Source organism: Pogona vitticeps, chromosome 1 (assembly GCF_051106095.1).
Source record: "Pogona vitticeps strain Pit_001003342236 chromosome 1, PviZW2.1, whole genome shotgun sequence".
NCBI classification, from domain to species: domain Eukaryota; kingdom Metazoa; phylum Chordata; class Lepidosauria; order Squamata; family Agamidae; genus Pogona; species Pogona vitticeps.
In genome coordinates, this window is record NC_135783.1 from 29420654 (window position 1) to 29440235 (window position 19582).

At 40.3% G+C, this 19582-nt stretch overlaps 1 protein-coding gene across 2 annotated transcripts; it reads left to right on the forward strand.

Moving 5' to 3' along the window:
- Nucleotides 1-35: 35 nt before the first annotated feature.
- Nucleotides 36-15868, forward strand: TATDN3 (TatD DNase domain containing 3). Of its 2 annotated transcripts, none has more exons than XM_020794640.3 (10): nucleotides 36-225; nucleotides 2122-2154; nucleotides 3145-3218; nucleotides 3951-4035; nucleotides 6761-6823; nucleotides 8391-8500; nucleotides 8993-9048; nucleotides 11320-11432; nucleotides 14288-14368; nucleotides 14452-15868. In XM_020794640.3, exons 1-10 carry the CDS (start codon nucleotides 175-177, stop codon nucleotides 14593-14595), a joined length of 810 nt encoding a protein of 269 aa, XP_020650299.3. In that variant the 5' UTR covers nucleotides 36-174; the 3' UTR covers nucleotides 14596-15868. The 2 variants fall into 2 exon arrangements, with proteins under 2 accessions (XP_020650299.3, XP_020650300.3); XM_020794641.3 differs by having other exon boundaries at nucleotides 14291-14368.
- The last annotated feature ends 3714 nt before the right edge of the window (nucleotides 15869-19582 follow it).

The following is a 19582-nucleotide window of genomic DNA, read 5'->3' on the forward strand; positions in this document are numbered from 1 at the left end:
CGCTCTCTCGAAACCGTTCGCTAACAGGAGCCACCCACTTCCCCAACCCGGAAGCAGAACTCACTCAAGCCGCTTGAGGCAAAGCGCGGAAGCGAAGATGGGGGTGCGCTGAAAGAACGGGCTCGGCCAGGAACGGAGACTGCGGCGCTTGGAGTTCCGGGGGGGTGTCAAAAGATGGGGGCGGTGGACTGCCATTGCCACCTCGCGGCGCCCGAGTTCCAAGGGGTGAGTCCGAGGCGCTGGAAGGACGGGCGAGGCTCGTCCCCCTCATCAGCGCAGCGGTCGGGCTGCGATGCCCCGCCGCGAGCTCCTTTTCCCGTTTCCTCTCTGAGGAAGAGGCAGGATCATTTAATCTAAAAAACCCTGTGTCCCGCCGCGGTGAACTGGGAAGCCTGCGAGGAAGTTGCTTAAAGGGGGTATCCGTGGGATATTCAATTAAGTGGCAAAATGATGAATTATAATTCCTTTCAAAGCCTTGTTGCTCCCGTCATATCTCGCGGCAGGAACTTCCACAAATTGTGTATTGTTTTCTCCTTATAGCAATATAGGTCTACCCATCTAATTTCCTCTCCACTGGCCCACTTTGAAAGAAGCACTATTGCGGCACTGTGGTGTACAGGGTCGGGATTGTGTTGTGGTAGACAAAGAGGGATCTGTATTCGAGAAACCACTCCTTCAATATCTCACATATCTTGAAAATCCTATTCGACTGACCATGACTCAGTAGCCTCTTCATGGTGCGTTTCAACACCATTGTTACACCGTCCTTGTTGAATTGAAGGCTGCATTCCTGTGCACCCTCATTGTGGGTGCCATTTAACTCGGTAGGACTTTGTCATGTGCTGTGAAGCCGTTTTCAATTTATGCTAACATTGGTAGGGGGTTTGAGGTATGTTCAAATAATGATTTACCATTGCCGTGAATTTCCATGTTTGAAGAAGTGGCCATGTTAGTCTGTGCAAGATATGAGACAAGCAATGACGTTGAGGCATAGGTAAAGAATAACTGCTATACAGTATTTTAATATGAGCTTTCTTGGATCAAATCCACTTCCATCATCTGATGAATCTGAGCTGTAAGAGGAAGTGGACTTGAACCACAAAAACTCACATTAAAATATAGCAATTAGTTTTTCAGAAGCCACCATCTCTCTTTCTTTCTCTCAACTTGTCTAAACATCTCAACTAGGAAATGCTAGAGTGGGCTAAATAGGGTTGCTTAAGGTCAGATAGAAATCCAGTATGCCATTTAGTGTGATTGTTGCATCCACATGACATATGCACCTCATACTTAAAATGTTTGCTTCCTTGCTTTGCACCTCTACAGAAGAACAGAGTATTTAATTTCCTAATATCATGAAGTGGCTAAGCTGTCTTCTTAAGCCACTTAGCAATATTGGGGAACTGAAAACGGAGGGGAAACTGAAAGTTGTAAGCTCTGCTTTGGTTCAGTTCTGTCAATTGCACATGCTGGAAATGAACAAAAAAGGAATGATCCTAAAAAAGTGATAACCAATGCTAACCAAAAAAGTGTTAGCCCTGACAGGGATTCAGATAGGTGCAGTGAACCAAACAGCATGACAAATGGCCATTTGATTTCAAACACTCTGCCTTTGGTGTGATATACATGCCTGAGTGGGGATTTGAATCTAGGTAAGAGACCCCACTCAGACCTAAATACGTACGTATAGTTTTGCATTGTGCACACAACAATGTCAGTAATGTGTTTGCCACAGTGTTATAGTTACATACTGTAGTTAATTAGAATTTTGCAGAAGGCAGGGGGAATAACTGATCTGTTGGTCTGTGAAAATCTAAAAAGTGATTTTTAATTTTATTAAAAGCCATGAGCTGATAAAAACTTAGGAAACACTTATTTTTACTGAATACATTTATGTGAATCGAATGAAACATTACAAAGGCGTTATCTGTTGGTAAACATCCAGTGTCAGAAAAGTTAAAGAACAATGTTGGTGATGTTTTTTTTCTTGGAAAAATCCTCATTCATTTGTCCAGCAAAATCATTTATATGTGCTGAAGGACACTGAATGAGGAAAAGGCACTTGTACAACTTGTCCTTACTATGTCTTCCTTCTTTACAATTATATTTTTTATCTTCTAGGACATTGAGTATGTATTAGAAGAAGCAAAGAAGGTTTGTAATTGAGCCTTTTCTTTGTAGTTGTAGTTTTTAATTTTGTCATGTTTATGCTTATTGGTGGATTCTTCAGTAGGGCAAGCGGGCCGCTGCCCCACCTCAGACACAGACTACATCTAGCCATTACACATCTGCCTATCACTTCACTAAAGGCAGATGATCTGTGTGTGTATGTGTGGAGAGAGCGAGAGCGAGCGAGACTGCTTGCTGATCTCTGTCTCTGTGTGCATGAATAACCAATTTTGCCCTGGCTCCACTCACTTTTGGATGTTGTACTTTGCTCCCTACCAGTCACTGCATGCACCACCAATAGCTGTTGAAGTTCTGGAGATGTTTACATTTGCTATTAGTTTTTGGAAATGTATATAGAACTGAACAGTCATTTCTACAGTAATCATTAGATTACTGCATCTCAAGACAGTGACATGGATCTTTGGGTAGGTTCATGAGAGAGTTCAAGGAGGAAGCTTTTCCCCATCGCCTACTTCCCCTGTAGTCACTTGTGCTTCCCCAATATTCTCTCTGGAGGGGCAGAAGGCTATTGTGATCATGGTACTGAGTGAGAGTGATGATTCTGAAGTCAGTCTTGGATATCAAGATATAGCAAAGAAGTTCCCAGAAGGAATATTTGCTAAATCTTCTTAACTATCCTTCTAGCAGACACCATTTTCTTTTCTGGAGTATCCCCCATCTTTCTGGAAAGGCTTTCTGAGGCTTTCAGTTGGTCATAAAGAGCTGCAAGAAATGCTAAATTTTGTTTCTGTAAGTTTCCTTTAGTTAACACCTCTTAGGATCCAAGATTCTAAGGCATAATTATAAGATTAGAATTTAGATATAACTATAAGGTCAATTAAAAATAGGAGATGCATGCTTTTAGAAATAACTCTAAATTCTCATTCCTGAGCATATACTGTATGTTTTGAATTATATTTTACAATTTTTCATTATGGTTTTCAGCTCTAGCTAACTTATTTCCTCTTAATTTAGTCCAGAGTATTGGCCCTGGTGGTAGTAGCTGAACATGCAGGAGATTTTGAGAAAATTATTCAACTTTCAGAAAGGTATTGAAGTTTCCCATCTTTTAGCGTACTTTGATGAGGTAAAAACAATTGCCAAGTGAAATGCAAAAATAAAATGTTTTTTAAAAATTGTGCGCATAGTTCAATGCATTCACATATGTCAGGCTTTAGACTGTGCTTCTCAGTGAGCAGTTAGTTCCCTGCTGTTGCATGCAAAATGTTTTATAAAATGTTTATTTTAAAGAGATATGCTCTTCTGTCTGGGAGACATCCACCGGTGAAAGAAAAACAATAAAACATACCAATGGATTTTTGGAATGCCTTTGATCCTTCTTATGGTATTTTATAGTGAAACTTCAGCATGCTGATGTAACTGATTCCATTGTGTTCAGAATATATATTTTAATAATTCTTAGGGATATATTGGAGCATCAGTGTGGTGACATGGACAGAATGTTGAACCTGGGTCCCAGCTGGCAGACCCATATCAAAATCTATACTCATTCATGAGACTCATGAAAACGTTTGAGCCAGTCACTATCTCAGATTGAATAAATACAAAAATAAACTTTGTTATTGTTTTGAATCAAGCTTGTTAGGTTGGAGCTATTTCTAAGCAATAGTCAGAATCAGAGCGTGAAATTAGGATAGACTGCTAATAATCAAGAATTAACTGAGCTAGAAAATATATTGGCCTTTTCAAACCCTTATGCTTGTTATTTAACAATAATATGTCCCTGACTTTTTCCATCCATCATATGTATTTGTATCCAGGTACCCAGGATTTGTCTTTGGATGTCTGGGCGTCCATCCAGTTCAAAGCATTCCAGCAGGATCTGAGCGCAGTGTTACTTTAAAGGTGAAGTAGAAGCAAGTTAGCTTGTTGCAGTTTATCACTTCTGTAGTATTTCTCAGTTTCCCAGGTATTTTTCAGTCTTTGCTGCAAAGCAAAATGAAAGTACAGCAATGTGGTGATCACTATAGTGCCTATTTTACAGATGGGGGAAAGGTGATGACTTGCCAAAGGCCGCAGTGTGGATCTAATGAGTGGCAATTAACCTATGGAATGTTATCTTGTAGGCTACACAAGTTTCCAAACCCATAATTGTTTAGCACTAACCTAATCTTTGCAAACAGCACCTTTGCAAAGATTAGGTAATAAACAATTATGTGCTAAACAATTTCTCACATGATTGCTGTCATGGAAGAAGTCTTTTTTAAAGGAGTTAGGACCTGGCTGCTGATGCCTCTGTCACACACATTGCTCACCTGTGACCTTGGTTATCCTGACTTCTACAGTGAGATTCAGGTTTTGGGTTCTCTTTGTTCAAGGTTGCAGTCCATTTAATTTGTAAATTCCATATTTAAGATTTTTTCTAAGTTAGAGCTTCACATTCCTGTTATATGGCATATCTCTAAAATAACTGACAGCAAAACACATCTTATAGACATATACATACAAACAGTTTAATGAGTGTTTTTCATTACAACTGGTGGCACATATGTGTAGAGGAAGAGTTTGTCTGACACAGTGACTCCTGGGGTGAAGAAGTCCATTAATGAAGGTTAATGTAACTTTCTCTCCAACTGCCATATGTGTAGGTATCCTTCAGTCTTGAGAGACTATGGTAACGTGCTCTGAATAGAGGTCTTGGAACAGCATCTAGTGTGGCTGAGAAGGCCAATTCAAGCGTGACAGCCCCTTCCATACTGGAGGCAAATACAGTCTGTCCCCTGTCCAGCTCCATGATTTTGCTGGTTTCAGGACTCTTTCTCTCGGCCTGCTGAACAATTGTCTCTTCAAATTGGGAGAGGCCATGCTGCACTGGCTGCCTCCAGGCTGATTGCTCAGAGGTCAGCCGTTCCCATCTGTTGAGGTCCATTCCTAAGGCCTTCAGATCCCACTTGCAAATGTCCTTGTATCACAGCTGTGGTCTCCCTCTGAGGCGCTTTCCCTGCACTAATTCTCTATACAGGAGATCTTTTGGAATCTGGCCGTCAGCCATTCTCACGACATACCCAAGCCAATGTAGACATCGTTGTTTCAGTAATGTATACATGTTAAAAATTCCAGCTCGTTCTAGAACTACTATATTTGGAACTTTGGCCTGCCAGCTGATACCAAAAATGTGTTGGAGACAACACATGTGGAACGTGTTTAGCTTCTTCTCCTGCCATGCACAAAGGGTCCAGGACTCACTACAGTACAGGAGTGTACTCAGGACACAGGCTCTATAGACCTGAATCTTGGTATATGCCGTCAGCTTCTTATTAAGCCATACTCTCTTTGTGAGTCTAGAGACATGGTAGCTGCTTTGCCAATGTGTTTATCCAGCTTGACATCTAGAGAGAGAGAGTGTCAGAGATCATTGAGCCAAGGTACACAAAATCATGAACAATCTCCAGTTCATGATTTCATGATTGGTCGTAAAGGAGGAGCATACCCAAATGCAGCTCCTCCTTTATCACCAAATTGAAATGCAACACTATTTACTTTATAGAAAAGAAAGTACCTTGAAAGGGAGACTTGGAGTGATGAATCAAGCCTGCTTCTGACATTTTGCCCATACTGGAACTTGTGTGTAACAGTATAGTTGCTTCTGACAAATAATATTGTATTTTTTCAAAAGTAACCAGGGCATGATGGAGTCACATTTGAAAAGTAACGTAATGAGTAGGATCAAAGCACCAAAGATACATGATTCCTTAGTTAGACCAAATGGCTTAATGAGCATTATTTGATTAGATGAAAAACATCTTACATTTTGTGTTAATTTCATATTGAATACAGTATGTGTTTCTATGAAGAAACATGCATAAAGGCAGAATCTTTTCTTCTCAGGCTGTGCTTTGATTCCATGAGCTGTTCACTGTATGATTAAAATGTAGAGTAGGATTTTGTAAAGTAAGTCCTGTAGCGCATTAGTTAAACTGCAGTACTGCAGTCAAGCCTCTGCTCATGACCTGAGTTCAATCCTAACAGGTTCAGGTAGCCGGCTTGAGATTCACTCAGTTTTCCATCCTTCCAACGTCAGTAAATTGAGTACCCAGGTTGCTGAAGGGTGGGCAATGTGTAGCTTGCATAATTAAATTGTAAACCACCCAGAAATTGGTTTAAGCACAATGGGGTTGTATATAAGTTGACAAAATAAAGTATCTTTTTCAGACTTTTTGGTCTTACAGACATGGGTTACACAGAATGAGAAGAGGACAAAATAGACTTTGTGAAAGTTCAAATATTGATTGCATTCTCTTATGTGCTATCCAGTGGGTGCTGACTTATAGCAACTCTAATTAGGTTTTAAAGGTAAGAAAGATATTTAAAGAATGATTTTACCAGTTCCACACCTCCAGTGAACTTCTGTGGCTGAGCAGAGATTCAAATCCAAAAGCCCCCTTTTCTCCAGACAATAAAATCAAGGGGTTCTGGAACACCTGTGCTATTTTTCGCATGTGTGGGAACAGAGGCTGTTGGAAAAAAATAAAATGGCAATGGGTAGATCAAAAGAGAAACTACATCAGGGATGGGAGCAGCTATTGAAGCACCAGTGTTTGCATCACATTTACACAAGATCTTCCTGCAGGATTTGGATGAAGCATTGCCACTCATAGAACTTTATAAGGACCGCTTGCTGGCCATAGGAGAGGTAAGCACAATTGTGGTAACCTTTCCCATTGTTTCTGCTTTCAATGTTGGCATTGCTTCATGGGTAATGTTTTTATTATGGAGAAAGCACTGTCAGTTCTCTTGAATTCAGTGGGCTTATTTCTGAGTTCACATCTGTAGAAGCGAACCCTAGCAAATAATAAGGAAGACTTGTTGTTTAGATGCTTTTGTATCACACTTTCACATGCACATACACACATGGAAAGGAAAATGCGCACATATTGAAATATTCACAGATGTGACCATGATATATAATAATTATGTGTCCTAGATTGTTCAAGAAAAAGTAGGACATAAATATGTAGACAAATAAATGAAGGTTTTATATATGGGATGTTTGCTTTTCCTGATGTGGAGCATATGCGCAGTTGTTCTACATGTGAGTTACATAGCATTTTCTACATAGGAAATTAACTTCCCTGAAAGAGTTCTCTCAGTTTTGAAGTGGTCCTTAAAACTGTCATATATTGGCTTTTTAAAAAGCAACATAATCAACATTTAAAACAGCATAAAAACAACTCTACTTTTGGACTGCTGAATAACAGATTGGTTAAGCATCTCAAGTCTATCACAAAAATAACAAATCTTCTATAATGTGTTATGTGTTTTTAATTAAATATAGACTTCTGTTAGAGCAGGAGTGAGGAATGTGTGGCCAACTACACAATGCTGGTCTTTAATTTACAGATTTTAAATTGTTTTAAATTTGTTTTTAATCTTAATACTTTCTGTGTATAAGATGATACTTTTGTTTAAAATCTTTAGACTAAAATTGAGGGCTGTCTTATACACAGAAGTAAGCTGAGAACAAAAACAAGTGGATGGGGAGAAGGGATCAAAGCGATCCTGCCATGATTTGATCATTGCTTTCCCCCTACACTTGCTAAGCTCCACGGTGCTTAGCAAAAGGAGGGGGAAAGCAGGGATCAAAGGGCTGTAGGATCACTTTGACCGCTGCTTTTTCCACCACTTCCTAAGCCCCACAGGGCTTAGTAAAAGGAGGGGGAAAGCAGGGTTCAAAGTGATTCTGCAGCCCTTTGACCACTGCTTTCCCCCTCCTTTTGCTAAGCCCCGGGCTTAGGAGGTGGTGGGGAAAGCAAGGATCAAATTTTCTAATTTGGGGTTAGAAAAGTGGGGGTCGTCTTATACATTGGGGGCTCTTATAAATGGAAGAGTACAGTAGGTTTGATTGTTTTTTTAATGTGAAATTTATATAGTATTTTAAAACTGTGTTTGTTTTATACTTTTATCTGTTGTGATCCAGCTTGGTTCCCCTATGGGGAAAAAGGTGGCAAATGTGTGTGTGTGCTTGTGTGTGTTGTTGGACTGCAACTCCTGTTAATCATCAGCAGTTGGTGTTTTTGGGCGCAGCTAGGCTGATGGGACTTTCAGTTCCCATCTGGAGTACACTCCATTTCCCAACCCAGTGTTTGAGACTATGCAGCTGTTTAGAGGCAACAGTTTTCATCATTGCCCCTTCCAGAATGCATTTTGAGCTGAAAGATTAGGGCAGAAAATAATTTCGAATTTCTCTTTTTCCACTGCAGGTTGGTCTGGATTTCACACCCCGATTTGCTAGTGCTGATGAGCAGAAGGAAGAGCAAAGACAAGTCTTGCGCAAACAGATTCAATTAGCAAAACAACTAGATTTGCCTTTGTAGGTATTGTGTGCCTTCTATGTGTGTGCCACGAGAAAAAAATAATACTATTTTTCTATTTAGAAGAATAACTCTTGATTCCGCTTTCTTTGGATCCCATTTACTAATTAATGAAGTAATTCATTGTTTCCATTTGAGTTCTGCTGCCTTCAGAAATAAGCTGTTCTATAATCTTTATGAGGTCTTTCCAGGCATCATATTAATAAATCTTTTCTTCTCTCTATTCCCCCCACTGGTTTTGATAAAATCAGCAGTTCATTGAACAATCAACAATGACATTGTTTATTTGTTTATAGAATGTTTTAATTAAGCCTGTTCTGAAGGCCTGCGGTGGATAACAATAAGTTAAAATCTCCATCTTGGATAAAACTTAAAAAGCCTTAGGAATATTCAGACATCACCTCTGTAATTGGCTTATCAAGCTCTGAAAATCCAGCCTGGCTTTGCTAACATATCCTGCTGATGTCTTTTCCTCTTCTTATTTACCCTAGAAATGTCCACTCCCGCTCAGCTGGAGGGCCAACCATTAACCTCTTAAAGGAACAAGGTACATTTATTTTGATTTGATCATTTATGTTAATTCATGGATTTTGTTTTGTGTTTGCCAGAATATGTGATCACCTGGTGAAGGATTGCCCAAACCCATTATGGGGGACAGAGTCAAATTTTCTTCTTGCACATTACACCACAAGAGAATGACCATTCTTTACTTCAGAAGCCCTGTTTAATCATTATTTACTTGCTTCTCAGCAGCATACTTAAGAGAGGAGTTGTCACACACACCCAGTTCCCCTGTTTGTTCTTCCACACAACCCAGGTTCACTTTCGGGTATGACATTTACTTTTCAACCCTTTTCGCTGCCACCAGAGGACTTATTCCTCACTCTATCAAAAATGACTCTTAAATCACAGTTCTCCAATATAACAATGTTTATTTATGTTTGTTGTGGGTTTTTCGGGCTCTTTGGCCATGTTGTGAGGGTTGTGCTGTCCTCTGAAGATGCCGGCCACAGAGACTGGTGAAACATCAGGAAGAACAACCTTCAGAACATGGCCAAAGAGCCCGAAAAACCCACAACAACCATTAGGTCCCGGCCATGAAAGCCTTCGCGAATACGTTTATTTATGTGTTTATCCGTAAATCATATAAAGTGAATCATGGATGGTCTTATTTTATTCATTCAATAAACTGTGCTTTGATAACATTTATATTTGCTTATGAAGAATCATTTTAATCAAGGTATTTATTCATTTCTTATCTTATTCTCTATCTCTCTAGTACTCTTCTCTAACATGAGGCTAGTCCTAACTGCCTAAATTGCTTCTCTCTAACTGATATCCCTAACTGAAGTCCCTAACTCTAACTTCTAATTTCTAACTCATATCCCTAACTCTAACCGATCTTTAACTGTCTTCCATTCCTCTTATATTTCCTTAGTTCCGCCTCTTCTGTTCAACCATTGGTTGATATATCAAGGTTCCATTTTGATGAACAGGAGTGGTTACTGACCTTTCCGTCACAGGAGTGCTTAGGCACCTCCTGTCTCCATAATGTGGAGAGTGATATATCTTATTCATGTATTTGTTATTTGCTTTGCAGTTGCCCCACCTTTCTCCCTAAAAGAGACCTAAGGCAGCTAAAACAGAGGCAAGGTGTTTCTACGTAGGCTCTCTATGCAGCAAAAGCCCTATTTTTCCAGGGTTGTTGCCTGCAGTCAGAGCCTACATGTGAGGAGTACCCTTCTCTTCAAATACACTGCTCCCTGAGGAGAAAACAGCAATGGGGAGGGGAAGGTTAGGTGCTCCTCTTGAAAAATGTTGCCAAGAAGTGGATAAGTGACAATTGAATAAGGCCCAATTCCCAATTACAGGCACAGTGTAGGTGTCTGGAGGCCCTCAACAGTTCCATTTGGGGAGGTGCTGCCTTCAGAAATAAGGAGCAAGACTACTAGGCCATGACATAGAGGAAGAAGCCCAGCACTAGCAGGTTGAGCTCCTGTGCTGCACTTTGAAGGAAATGAAGTGAAACTCATTTCTTGCTAAAAAATGCTGTTTGGGAGGCAGAAAACCATTAAGTGCAGAGTCTAAAACTACCTGGCTGAAAGCAATGTTGAGGTCTAAAATTATCTGGTTGAAAGCACCATGGATTTTAAGGCAAGCATCTGGCAAAAGCAGGATCCTTTCCCTAAAATGGGTGTGGAATGTTTGGCCCTCCAGATGTTTGGGACTACAACGTCCCCCATCATTTACCATTGAGCAAGTGGGGTGAGCCTGATGGGAGTTGTAGGCCCAAACCTCTGGAGATACTGAAGCCATTGCAGTATAGTAGTGCTTCCCAAACTTGGGACCCCAGATGTTCTTGGAATACAATTCCCAGAAATCTCCCCCTCCATTTTATTTCCCCCCAGATCCTCAGAGGTCTGTTAATTGGTTCAGTCTGAGAGGCAGCGTTTGGCTCAAGGTCGCCCAGGGAGCTTCAAGATTCAGTATTTGAACCTGAATTTTTCCAGTCCTGGTTCAACAATCCAAGCCACTACAGCATTACGAAAACTTCTGCAATTGTGTTCATCCTTGAGATTAGTCATTCTTTGCCAGGTGGGTTACATGAGCACTGAGTCACAATGATCTTTTAAAGATGCAACTGCACCAAGTCAAGATCCCAGCCCTTATTCCACATGTGAGCTTCTTTTATGCATTAGAGTCCCATGGGAAGTTGAATTTTTCTGCCTGTGTGATTGTACTTCTGAGCTGAACATGTGATATTACAATTCTGTTGGAAGCTGAAAGTATTTTTCATGACTATTGTGGTTCCTTGTAGGTGCAGAAAAAGTGCTGCTCCACGCATTTGATGGCAAGCCGTCAGTAGCTTTGGAAGGGGTCAAGGCAGGATACTTTTTCTCTATTCCTCCTTCCATTATAAGGAGTGAACAGGTGAGACTCAACGATCCTAGTCTTTATGTGCTTTCTTCACATCTCAAATCATCCAGCACTAGTTTATCAGGATCCAATGAGGTCAGATACAAATTACATGGTACATACAGCCTAGAGGTCAGAGCTGACAAAAAAAAAAAGATACGAAGGGATATGACCTAATTCACATATGTAACTTGTTATACGAGTATACATACCTGGTGCTGGGTTTAAAGTGATGAAGTGCATAATCACTGCTCTGATTAATACTTCAACCCCCCCCCCCTTCCTTGGCCCCTCCATAGAACTGAGGAAGTCTTTAATTTGCCAATATCTTGAAGTAGGGGCTTATATCCAGCTCACCCATGTAGAGACTCCAGTTCTCTTCTTCACCTACTTCATGATACAGTAGGAACCCGATATCTGCTGGGGATTTGTTTCATGCATCCGCAGATACTGAAAACCATGGACAATAGTGAACTCTCTCTCTCTCTCTCTCTCTCTCTCTCTCTCTCTCTCTCTGATGGGCTTTGTGATGATCACCAGATAATGGATAGCAAAGAGTCTCTTAGCAATAGATAGAAGAACTCATTACAAGGTCACAGGTAGTGATAGCATTACAAAGAGTAGACAGGGTCCATATAGGACAATGGTTACATTAGGGTTGGTCTGGAGAAAGGCAATTAACCAAGCCCTCTTATTGGCCTAAGGAAAGGCTTCTATGCCAAGCTCTCTATGATAATGAGAAGGAGGGAGAATGATGGCAGCTCCTTCCCTCAGAAGCAGCCACAGGATGCTAGGCGAGTTTTCCCTCACTAGAACACCCATGTGGCTTAGCAACCTTGGGAATGGCGCGTGCGCGCGCGCACACACACACACACACATATATCTATCGTTCTCTATCTATCTATCACATGATAAGAAAAACAAAACAAGAGCAATTATTATCACATGCATTATTAGAACTGGCCACTAAGGAGTGCCAGGGACTGTGGGTACTGATCCCATGGATACAGGGGTCCTACTGTATTGACAAATTCACAGCAAACTGCTGAGGGCCAAGTAGGGTCATTTGAGGTCCATATGCCATTTGGATGTGAGGATTGCACCAAAGGGCATACTGGACTTACTAGCGACCCTATTTAGCCTGTTCCAGCCCACTCCAGCCCATCCATATAAACGAGTGCTTAGATAAATATGTCAGATACATTTTGCCCAGTACTGGGCAACATCAGTTGGGGCACCTACCATCAGATTGTCCATAGTACATGTTTAGGGGCATAAAGTCCATGGACGTAAGTGTGACATTGCCTGTTCTTCTCTGCAGAGAGCTGTGTCAATGCAGAAACCGGTAGTTTTCTTAGGGGCATCTTAGTTCATCCAGTTCCAGACACAGGGTTGTTGGTTGCTGCAGACATTTGGAGGCTCATATGACGCCCATTCCTATTTTAAGCAGCCGTGATGACCATTAAAACTTCCTGCTCTCATTTGTCTGAAGTGATGCTGTCTTATCTTGAGAACCTTTTGTTTAGGATCCTTGGTATTGCTGTAATTTGTAGAGGGCGTTCACTTTCCCTTCTCTTTCACAAGTGGAATTTTAGCCCACATTTGTTTTTATGAACAGTACAAATAAACCCCTGTATAATGCTCCCGTTTATTGCCTGAGGATGGATATCCTGGTATTGTCATAGAAATGGGTTTGTGCATGAAACTCCTGGGGCGCACACATTGACTGATCAAGCAGAAAGCCTTTCTCTCTGTTTAGGAATTAATTATACTACAAATTTAGGAAAGTAAATAATAGCAACAGTATTTCAAGGGGAACAGGAACTTACCTTTCACGTAAACGTAATTTAGAGTAGTTCCTGTGATTCTTGATTTTTATTACAGATTTGTCATTTGATACTTCTGATAATAAAAACAAAGTTTACAAATCTTATTCGTGGTTATTTCAGGTAGAGCCAGATTGAATGTAGTGGGAATTTCTTCCCACTACATTCATAGGATTATATTCTCGGGTTACAATCTTATAAATGTTTACTTGCAAATAAGTCCAATTAATTACAGTAGAACTTACTTTTGAGCACACATGCACACATTGAACTGTTACTTGGGTAGATTAGTCAATTAAAGCTTTAATTGATGAAGTAGTAGGGACATATTTTGTGAGTGACCTTGGAAACTAAAAGCACTCTTGTTTATTAATAGAAGCAGTCTTGCGCTCATGTTACTGCACAGGGAACAGCCAAGAAAGCATTAACTGCCTAGTTTCCTTCTTGGAATTATTGATAGCTTACGATTTAATAATATTCCCATATCCTCACACTGTGATGTGCATTATGCTTTTGGTGGGGAAAGCTGATGGACTAAGGAGGGTAGGGATGCCCTCACCTTCCATTTTTTTTTGGGGGGGATGTACCCTACTCTGGTTATGAGCCACCTATGGGAGGCAATGGGTTGGTTGCATAGTTCAGTGAGTTAGGTATCTAAGCTGTGGAGTCAAAGGCAGGTGCGTGATTCTTCACTGTATACCAAAAGAAGAGCCAGCCTGTGTAGCCTTTGGCAAGCTGCATAGTTCCAGGCTGCCCCTAGAAGAAGGGAGTGGTAAACTACTTCTGAGCACGCTCTACCTAGAAAACTCTGGAAAGGGTTGCCAAAAGTCAGAAACCAACTTGGCAGTGCACAGTTGTTTCTATTATTATCACATGAGGCACAACTTTGGGGAATATAAATATTTTAATTATATTTCTTTGGGCAAGAGATACAGTGGATCAGATAAATATTCTTTTTTAAGCAAGCAGCTCTACTTTCATTTAATGTTTGTCTCATGCACTCAAGATCAATAAATATTAATTGGCTTTTTAATTTCATTCAAGAAGCAGAAGCTTGTGAAGCAGCTGCCACTAGAAAGCATTTGCTTAGAAACTGATTCTCCTGCATTAGGACCTGAAAAACAGGTAAAGGAATTGGCTGTAAAGACAAATTTAGTCTGCAACAGATGCTTCTGGAGACTTATCACATTTTTTAAAATGTATTTCAGGTGAGAAATGAACCAAAGAATATCTTCATTGCTGCAGAATATATTGCTAAAATAAAAGAAATATCAGTGGAAGAAGTTTTAAACGTCACTACACATAATGCACTGAAGGTCTTTCCCAAACTGAAAAATTTCCTTGGGAAATAGCTAATATTTTGCTGTGATATTCTTCTGATCCAGCTTTGATGTACATCTCAGTGGAACTTCCCATCCTGCCTGATATCAAGTTATATTGGTTCTGTTTTCCATTCTATCGGTTGATCAAGAAAGCTACCATATGTACCAAATGATGCTATTGCATTTCTCTTAATTTAATACTATTTCCTCCCATAACTTTCACATTTGCTTATTTAAAAGTTAATTAATGAAAAGCACAGAAAAAGATATTAGTGATAAAATCAAGCCATTTAATTCTCATATTTGCATGCCTGCTCATCCAGATGTAATTTTGTCTTTTATATTCACAGTAGTGTAAGCTGGGTTAGCAGAGAAAGAAACATGTCATTTTGGGAGCATTTTAGCAGAGTAAGGATTCGAACCTGAGTTTTCCTCTGGAATTCTAATTCGTTACCATGGGTTTGCAGCCATGCAAGGAACTGCATGAGAAGGTCAGAAAAAAACGTGAGGCAATTAGACTGAGGGGGTGAGATACCTTGACATAGCTGCAAACCTTTTAAAAGAATCTGGATTGTGCAATTTCAGATCCCCTTACATACAAACCTCATCTGACTAAAGGGTCATTTCTCATTCACTTAGGATTGCATAATATTTTTCCTACACTTGACTACATGGATTTAAAGTACGGGTATATGAATTTAAAAGACATTCAAATTAAGCTGTATCCTGAAACAATTTTAGTTTGCATCTTAGAGTCTCCCTGGGTCCATTGGGATGCTTAATATGAGTTTGTAACTTGATTTTCTGCAGGCCCTCCCCATGTCTTTGGATGGTACAATACTACTTAGTACATCTATTTTTAAAGCAAAAATTTCCAATTTTTTTCAGCATCACACACATCCCTTTTTCTAAGAAACCCACATGCCACTGTGGCTCTCCTTTACTGTCCTCCAAACCCTTTTAAAATATATTTAAAAATTAAAAATAAACACAAACAATATAAATAAAAATCAAAACTATTTTAAAATGCTTTAAATAAGAATAAACATGAATTGTTTTTATTGAGAAATCTGCAATACTGGTTCCAATGAATCTCACAATCCTGCACCCCCTTAGAATTTCATCACAACTTTCTAGGGTCACTCCCCTCAGTTTGGGAACCTATCATTTAAAGTCACATGCACTCCTACTTTCAGGCTTCTGTAGAAAGGACTCTGGCAAAACAATGCTACTGTATTTCCAAGTCAAGAAAAGAGTTACACAAAAAGCTTTAAATAACTGATTAAAAAAAAGACATAGCTACTGCACAGTATCAAGCAGTCATTGCTGTTTCTCAAGTACTGCATCACAAAGGTATTTGAACTAGTTCTGTGTACTAAAAGTTATGAATTTTTATGTCACCAGAACCACACAATCAACAATAAGGAGGACTATCAATAGACTCAGAACTCAGAGGTTGGTAGAAGTACAAAAATACTTTGTGGTGTTGCAGGGGAGGAGGGAGACAGAAGAAGTCTTAAGCAGGGCAGGAGAACTAAAAACATTTCAATGAATGCTTAGTGTTCTCAATGTCAGCTTATAGAGATTAGGTAGGGAGATGTGGGCCCTGAATCCTGAAAGCATGCTGAAAAGTGTTGCTTTGTTACTTAGATAAAATGCTATAGTACTTATTTATTATTTTTTAAATTTTATTTAAAATATTTTACCCCTTCTTTCTCCTTAAAAAGGACCCAAGACAGTTTACATATTTAAAAGCTAAAAACAGTAAGTATACATATATTAAATCAAACAAATATCACACTGAAACAGTAAAAAAAATCAACTCAAAAATATTTAAAAACAAACAAGGGACAACAGTCCATTTAAGAACCTTTCTTAGACAGCTAGTCACTCAGGAAAAGCTTGCCTGAAGAGAACGGTCTTCACCTGCTTCTAAAATGACAGCAAAAATGGGGCCAGCTTAGCTTCTTGTGAGAGGGAGTTCCAGAGTTTGAGAGCAGTGACAGAGATTGCTCTCCTGTGTCCCCACCAAATGAAATTGTGAAAGTGATGGAACCAAGAGCAAGGCCTCCCTTGATGGCCTTAACACCCAGACAGGCTGTCTGCTATACTTGGTAACCCAGTTGTGACATGATATCAAATTCTGGAGTTTGAAAAGTGGGGCAGGTGACGCGTCAAAACAGGAATGACAAGAGGTTCTCAGTCTGTCCTGTTTGCCTTTCTTTTAAGTGAGGAATTACACATTTTTAGTGACTTTTTCATAGGAGCTTCCAGTTTTTCCCCCACATCCAGTGTGCATAGCTGGATCCAGATGTGTGGCTGTGTCTTAATGGAAACATAAGAGGTGGATATTTTAAGTCAGGCCATTTCTCCACCCAGCCTATTAAATGTCTTCTCTGACAGGCAGCAGTTCATTGGCAGATGGTGTTTCCTTCCCTCTTCTACCTTAATCTTTTCTTTCTCTTTAACTGGAGATTCCAAGAATCAAACTGAATGTTCTGCAGGCTCAGCATGTGCTTTACTATTGACCTGAGACTCCACTTGACACATCCTTCATTGTTCCAGTCTTTGGTGTACTATGGGATCTGTGTGAGAGCCAAAGCCCTGTGATAATTGCCCCCCTGTTAGTGGCAATGAATATAAAGGACCAGGAAAAGCAGAAACAGACATGGGAACATTCATTTTATGGCTTTCTAGCAACCTGGATCTAAGCAAGAGTTGTTACTGGCCAGGAGTGAGCAGAGGAGAAGGCACCTAGCTGGAGGTTTGTGTTCCTTCCAGCAGCAAAAAAATTTCTTTGTCCTCCCATTACCCTGACAGATGCTGTGGGATCAAAAGGGGCAGGGCAGCTGGCTCCTGCCTGTTTCCTTGCTCTCCTGTGGAGAGAAAGAAAGGAGGGAAGCTGTGTGTGTGTTGTTTGTTTCTGCTTACAGCCAGACGTTATTCTTGGCTCTCTCTGTTAATATAGCAAGTCAGACTTGGGAAAGATTTGAAGCATAGATTGCAATCAGACCATGCAGGACATCTGCCATTAAAACATGGAAGCAGATGGTAAGAGGCAATTGGAAATGGAAATGGATGTGCATGAGCAGGCCAAAAAGGTGCAGCAGGCTTTGGAAGGGACCTCTGGAGTATTCAGCAGAGAACAAGGCCATGCTTTAATCCAGTGGGTGAGCTCTGAACAGGAAAGAAGTGTTTTTCTTAGGATCTTGATTTCATTACATACTGGGATGGGCAAAAGACCAGAGTCTTAGATCATCCCATCATCCACTACACTGCACTGGCTTTAGACATCCTGGTTGAATTATGAAGGATTCCTCCTGCTCATTATCTTCATCCTGCTCCTGCTCCTTTTTCATCCCACTGACCAAAGGGTGGGAAATCAAAATCTACATTCATTCCTTTGCTCTAAGACAAAGTCAGCTCGGCTGCCTGGTGCCTTCAATCCTAGCAGTGCTTTAGAATACAAATAATGTCAAGGTTGTTTTTCAGGCCATTCACAGTTTCTGAGATGACCCAGAGGCTATTTTGCCATGCTGGAAGAGTCTGTAGAGACATGTACAGCTGCGTTTTATGTCACAAGCTGTCAAAAAAGAAGCTGAAGCAGCCATTTTATTATTCCACATGGGCTGACCAAAGACACTTAGTTGCCTGAGGCAAAGGTCAAAATTGTGCACCTCCCCATTTGCTTCTAGAAGACAACTAGACAAGCAGTTGTGTCTTATTTTGATGTGGGTGGTGAGACAGTATCTTTCTCCACTGCATCTGGATGCAGCAGGCTAGATTAGAGGGTGCAGGGCGGGCTATCCCACAACAAAAGGAAAGAGCTATGTTTCACCTGTCACACCACCCAGTGTGTGCCACCTAAGGCAACTGCTGCCTTCTGCTGAATGGTAGGGCTGGCCCCGTTCCCAGCTTTCTCCCTACCTTCAAATTTATTAAGAGTGCTAGATTTGGTATATGTTAAGCATTTTACTATATATTTTTTTTCCAGAATATCTTTATGTAATCCTCCGAAAAGTCCTATTCTGCCACTTCATTACAGTGTGGTGGTGAAGCGGTCTTTGAAGGCCATTTGATTGCAAGCTGTATGAGTTTTCCAAAACTATCAGTGCACCAAGTGGTGGACTGTGTATCTTTGCTCCTAAGTCCTGCCTGACTAAACATGGAGAAGCTCGTCATCAGACGCTTGGCTGTTAATTGATGAAACTTGTCCATAAGACATAGACATAAGACATAAGACATAAGAAATTTATTTGTCATTGCGCTCACAAGTGGGTGCAACGAAATGAGGTGCTCTTCCCCAAGGGAAAACTGGAAAACACTACAAAAAAAAGTTAAAATATACACAACTTTCACCATCCAAATATAGATACCCCGTTTTCTCTCAGCAATTAAAATCCACCAAAAACCTATGGCCCCACATTTAAACTCAATACTGCACTTGGCTACATAATGGCTACAAATGCAGTGATAGTATGGTAGGACTAATTTCACTGATGGTTTATATTGTAATGGGTATCTGTGTAGTATGGCAGACCAGCACTAATTCCTTTAAATGGTCCAAACATTTGTGTTAGTCAACAATCATGACATGCAAGGGTTTTGTAGCTGTGCAACCAATATACAAGTCACACAGTAAATATAGTTTACTGTGTAGATCCAATTACTCTGGAATGTAGGAAAAAACATGTGAGAACTTGCCAGACAAACATACATTAGGCATTAATTCCAAAGTTCAGGTCAATAAGGGAATGTGCTACTCTGTTCTCAGAAATTATTGCTCACCCCACCTGTGATTCACAAGTTCACCTAGTCCATTTCAATGTGGGACTGTATGGGTAAAGCAAGGTTGGTAGTACTTGGATAGACGTGCAAAGTATTATTTGAGCAAACACCAAGCAACTATGGAATAACTGTGATAATTCAATAGGTTTGTACTGTAGTTAGTTCCTTGAGATAGATTCTTAACAATTCCTGGTCCCTTATTGCAGAACAACCCAGGAACATACCTGAC

Bases quoted from the DNA above. Each gene is read 5' to 3' on its own strand.
- TATDN3 (XM_020794640.3), top strand. From the start codon at position 175: ATGGGGGCGGTGGACTGCCATTGCCACCTCGCGGCGCCCGAGTTCCAA. The intron at 226-2,121 runs GTGAGTCCGAGG...TTTATCTTCTAG, and splicing joins CGGCGCCCGAGTTCCAAGGG to GACATTGAGTATGTATTAGA. The intron at 6,824-8,390 runs GTAAGCACAATT...TTTCCACTGCAG, and splicing joins GCTTGCTGGCCATAGGAGAG to GTTGGTCTGGATTTCACACC.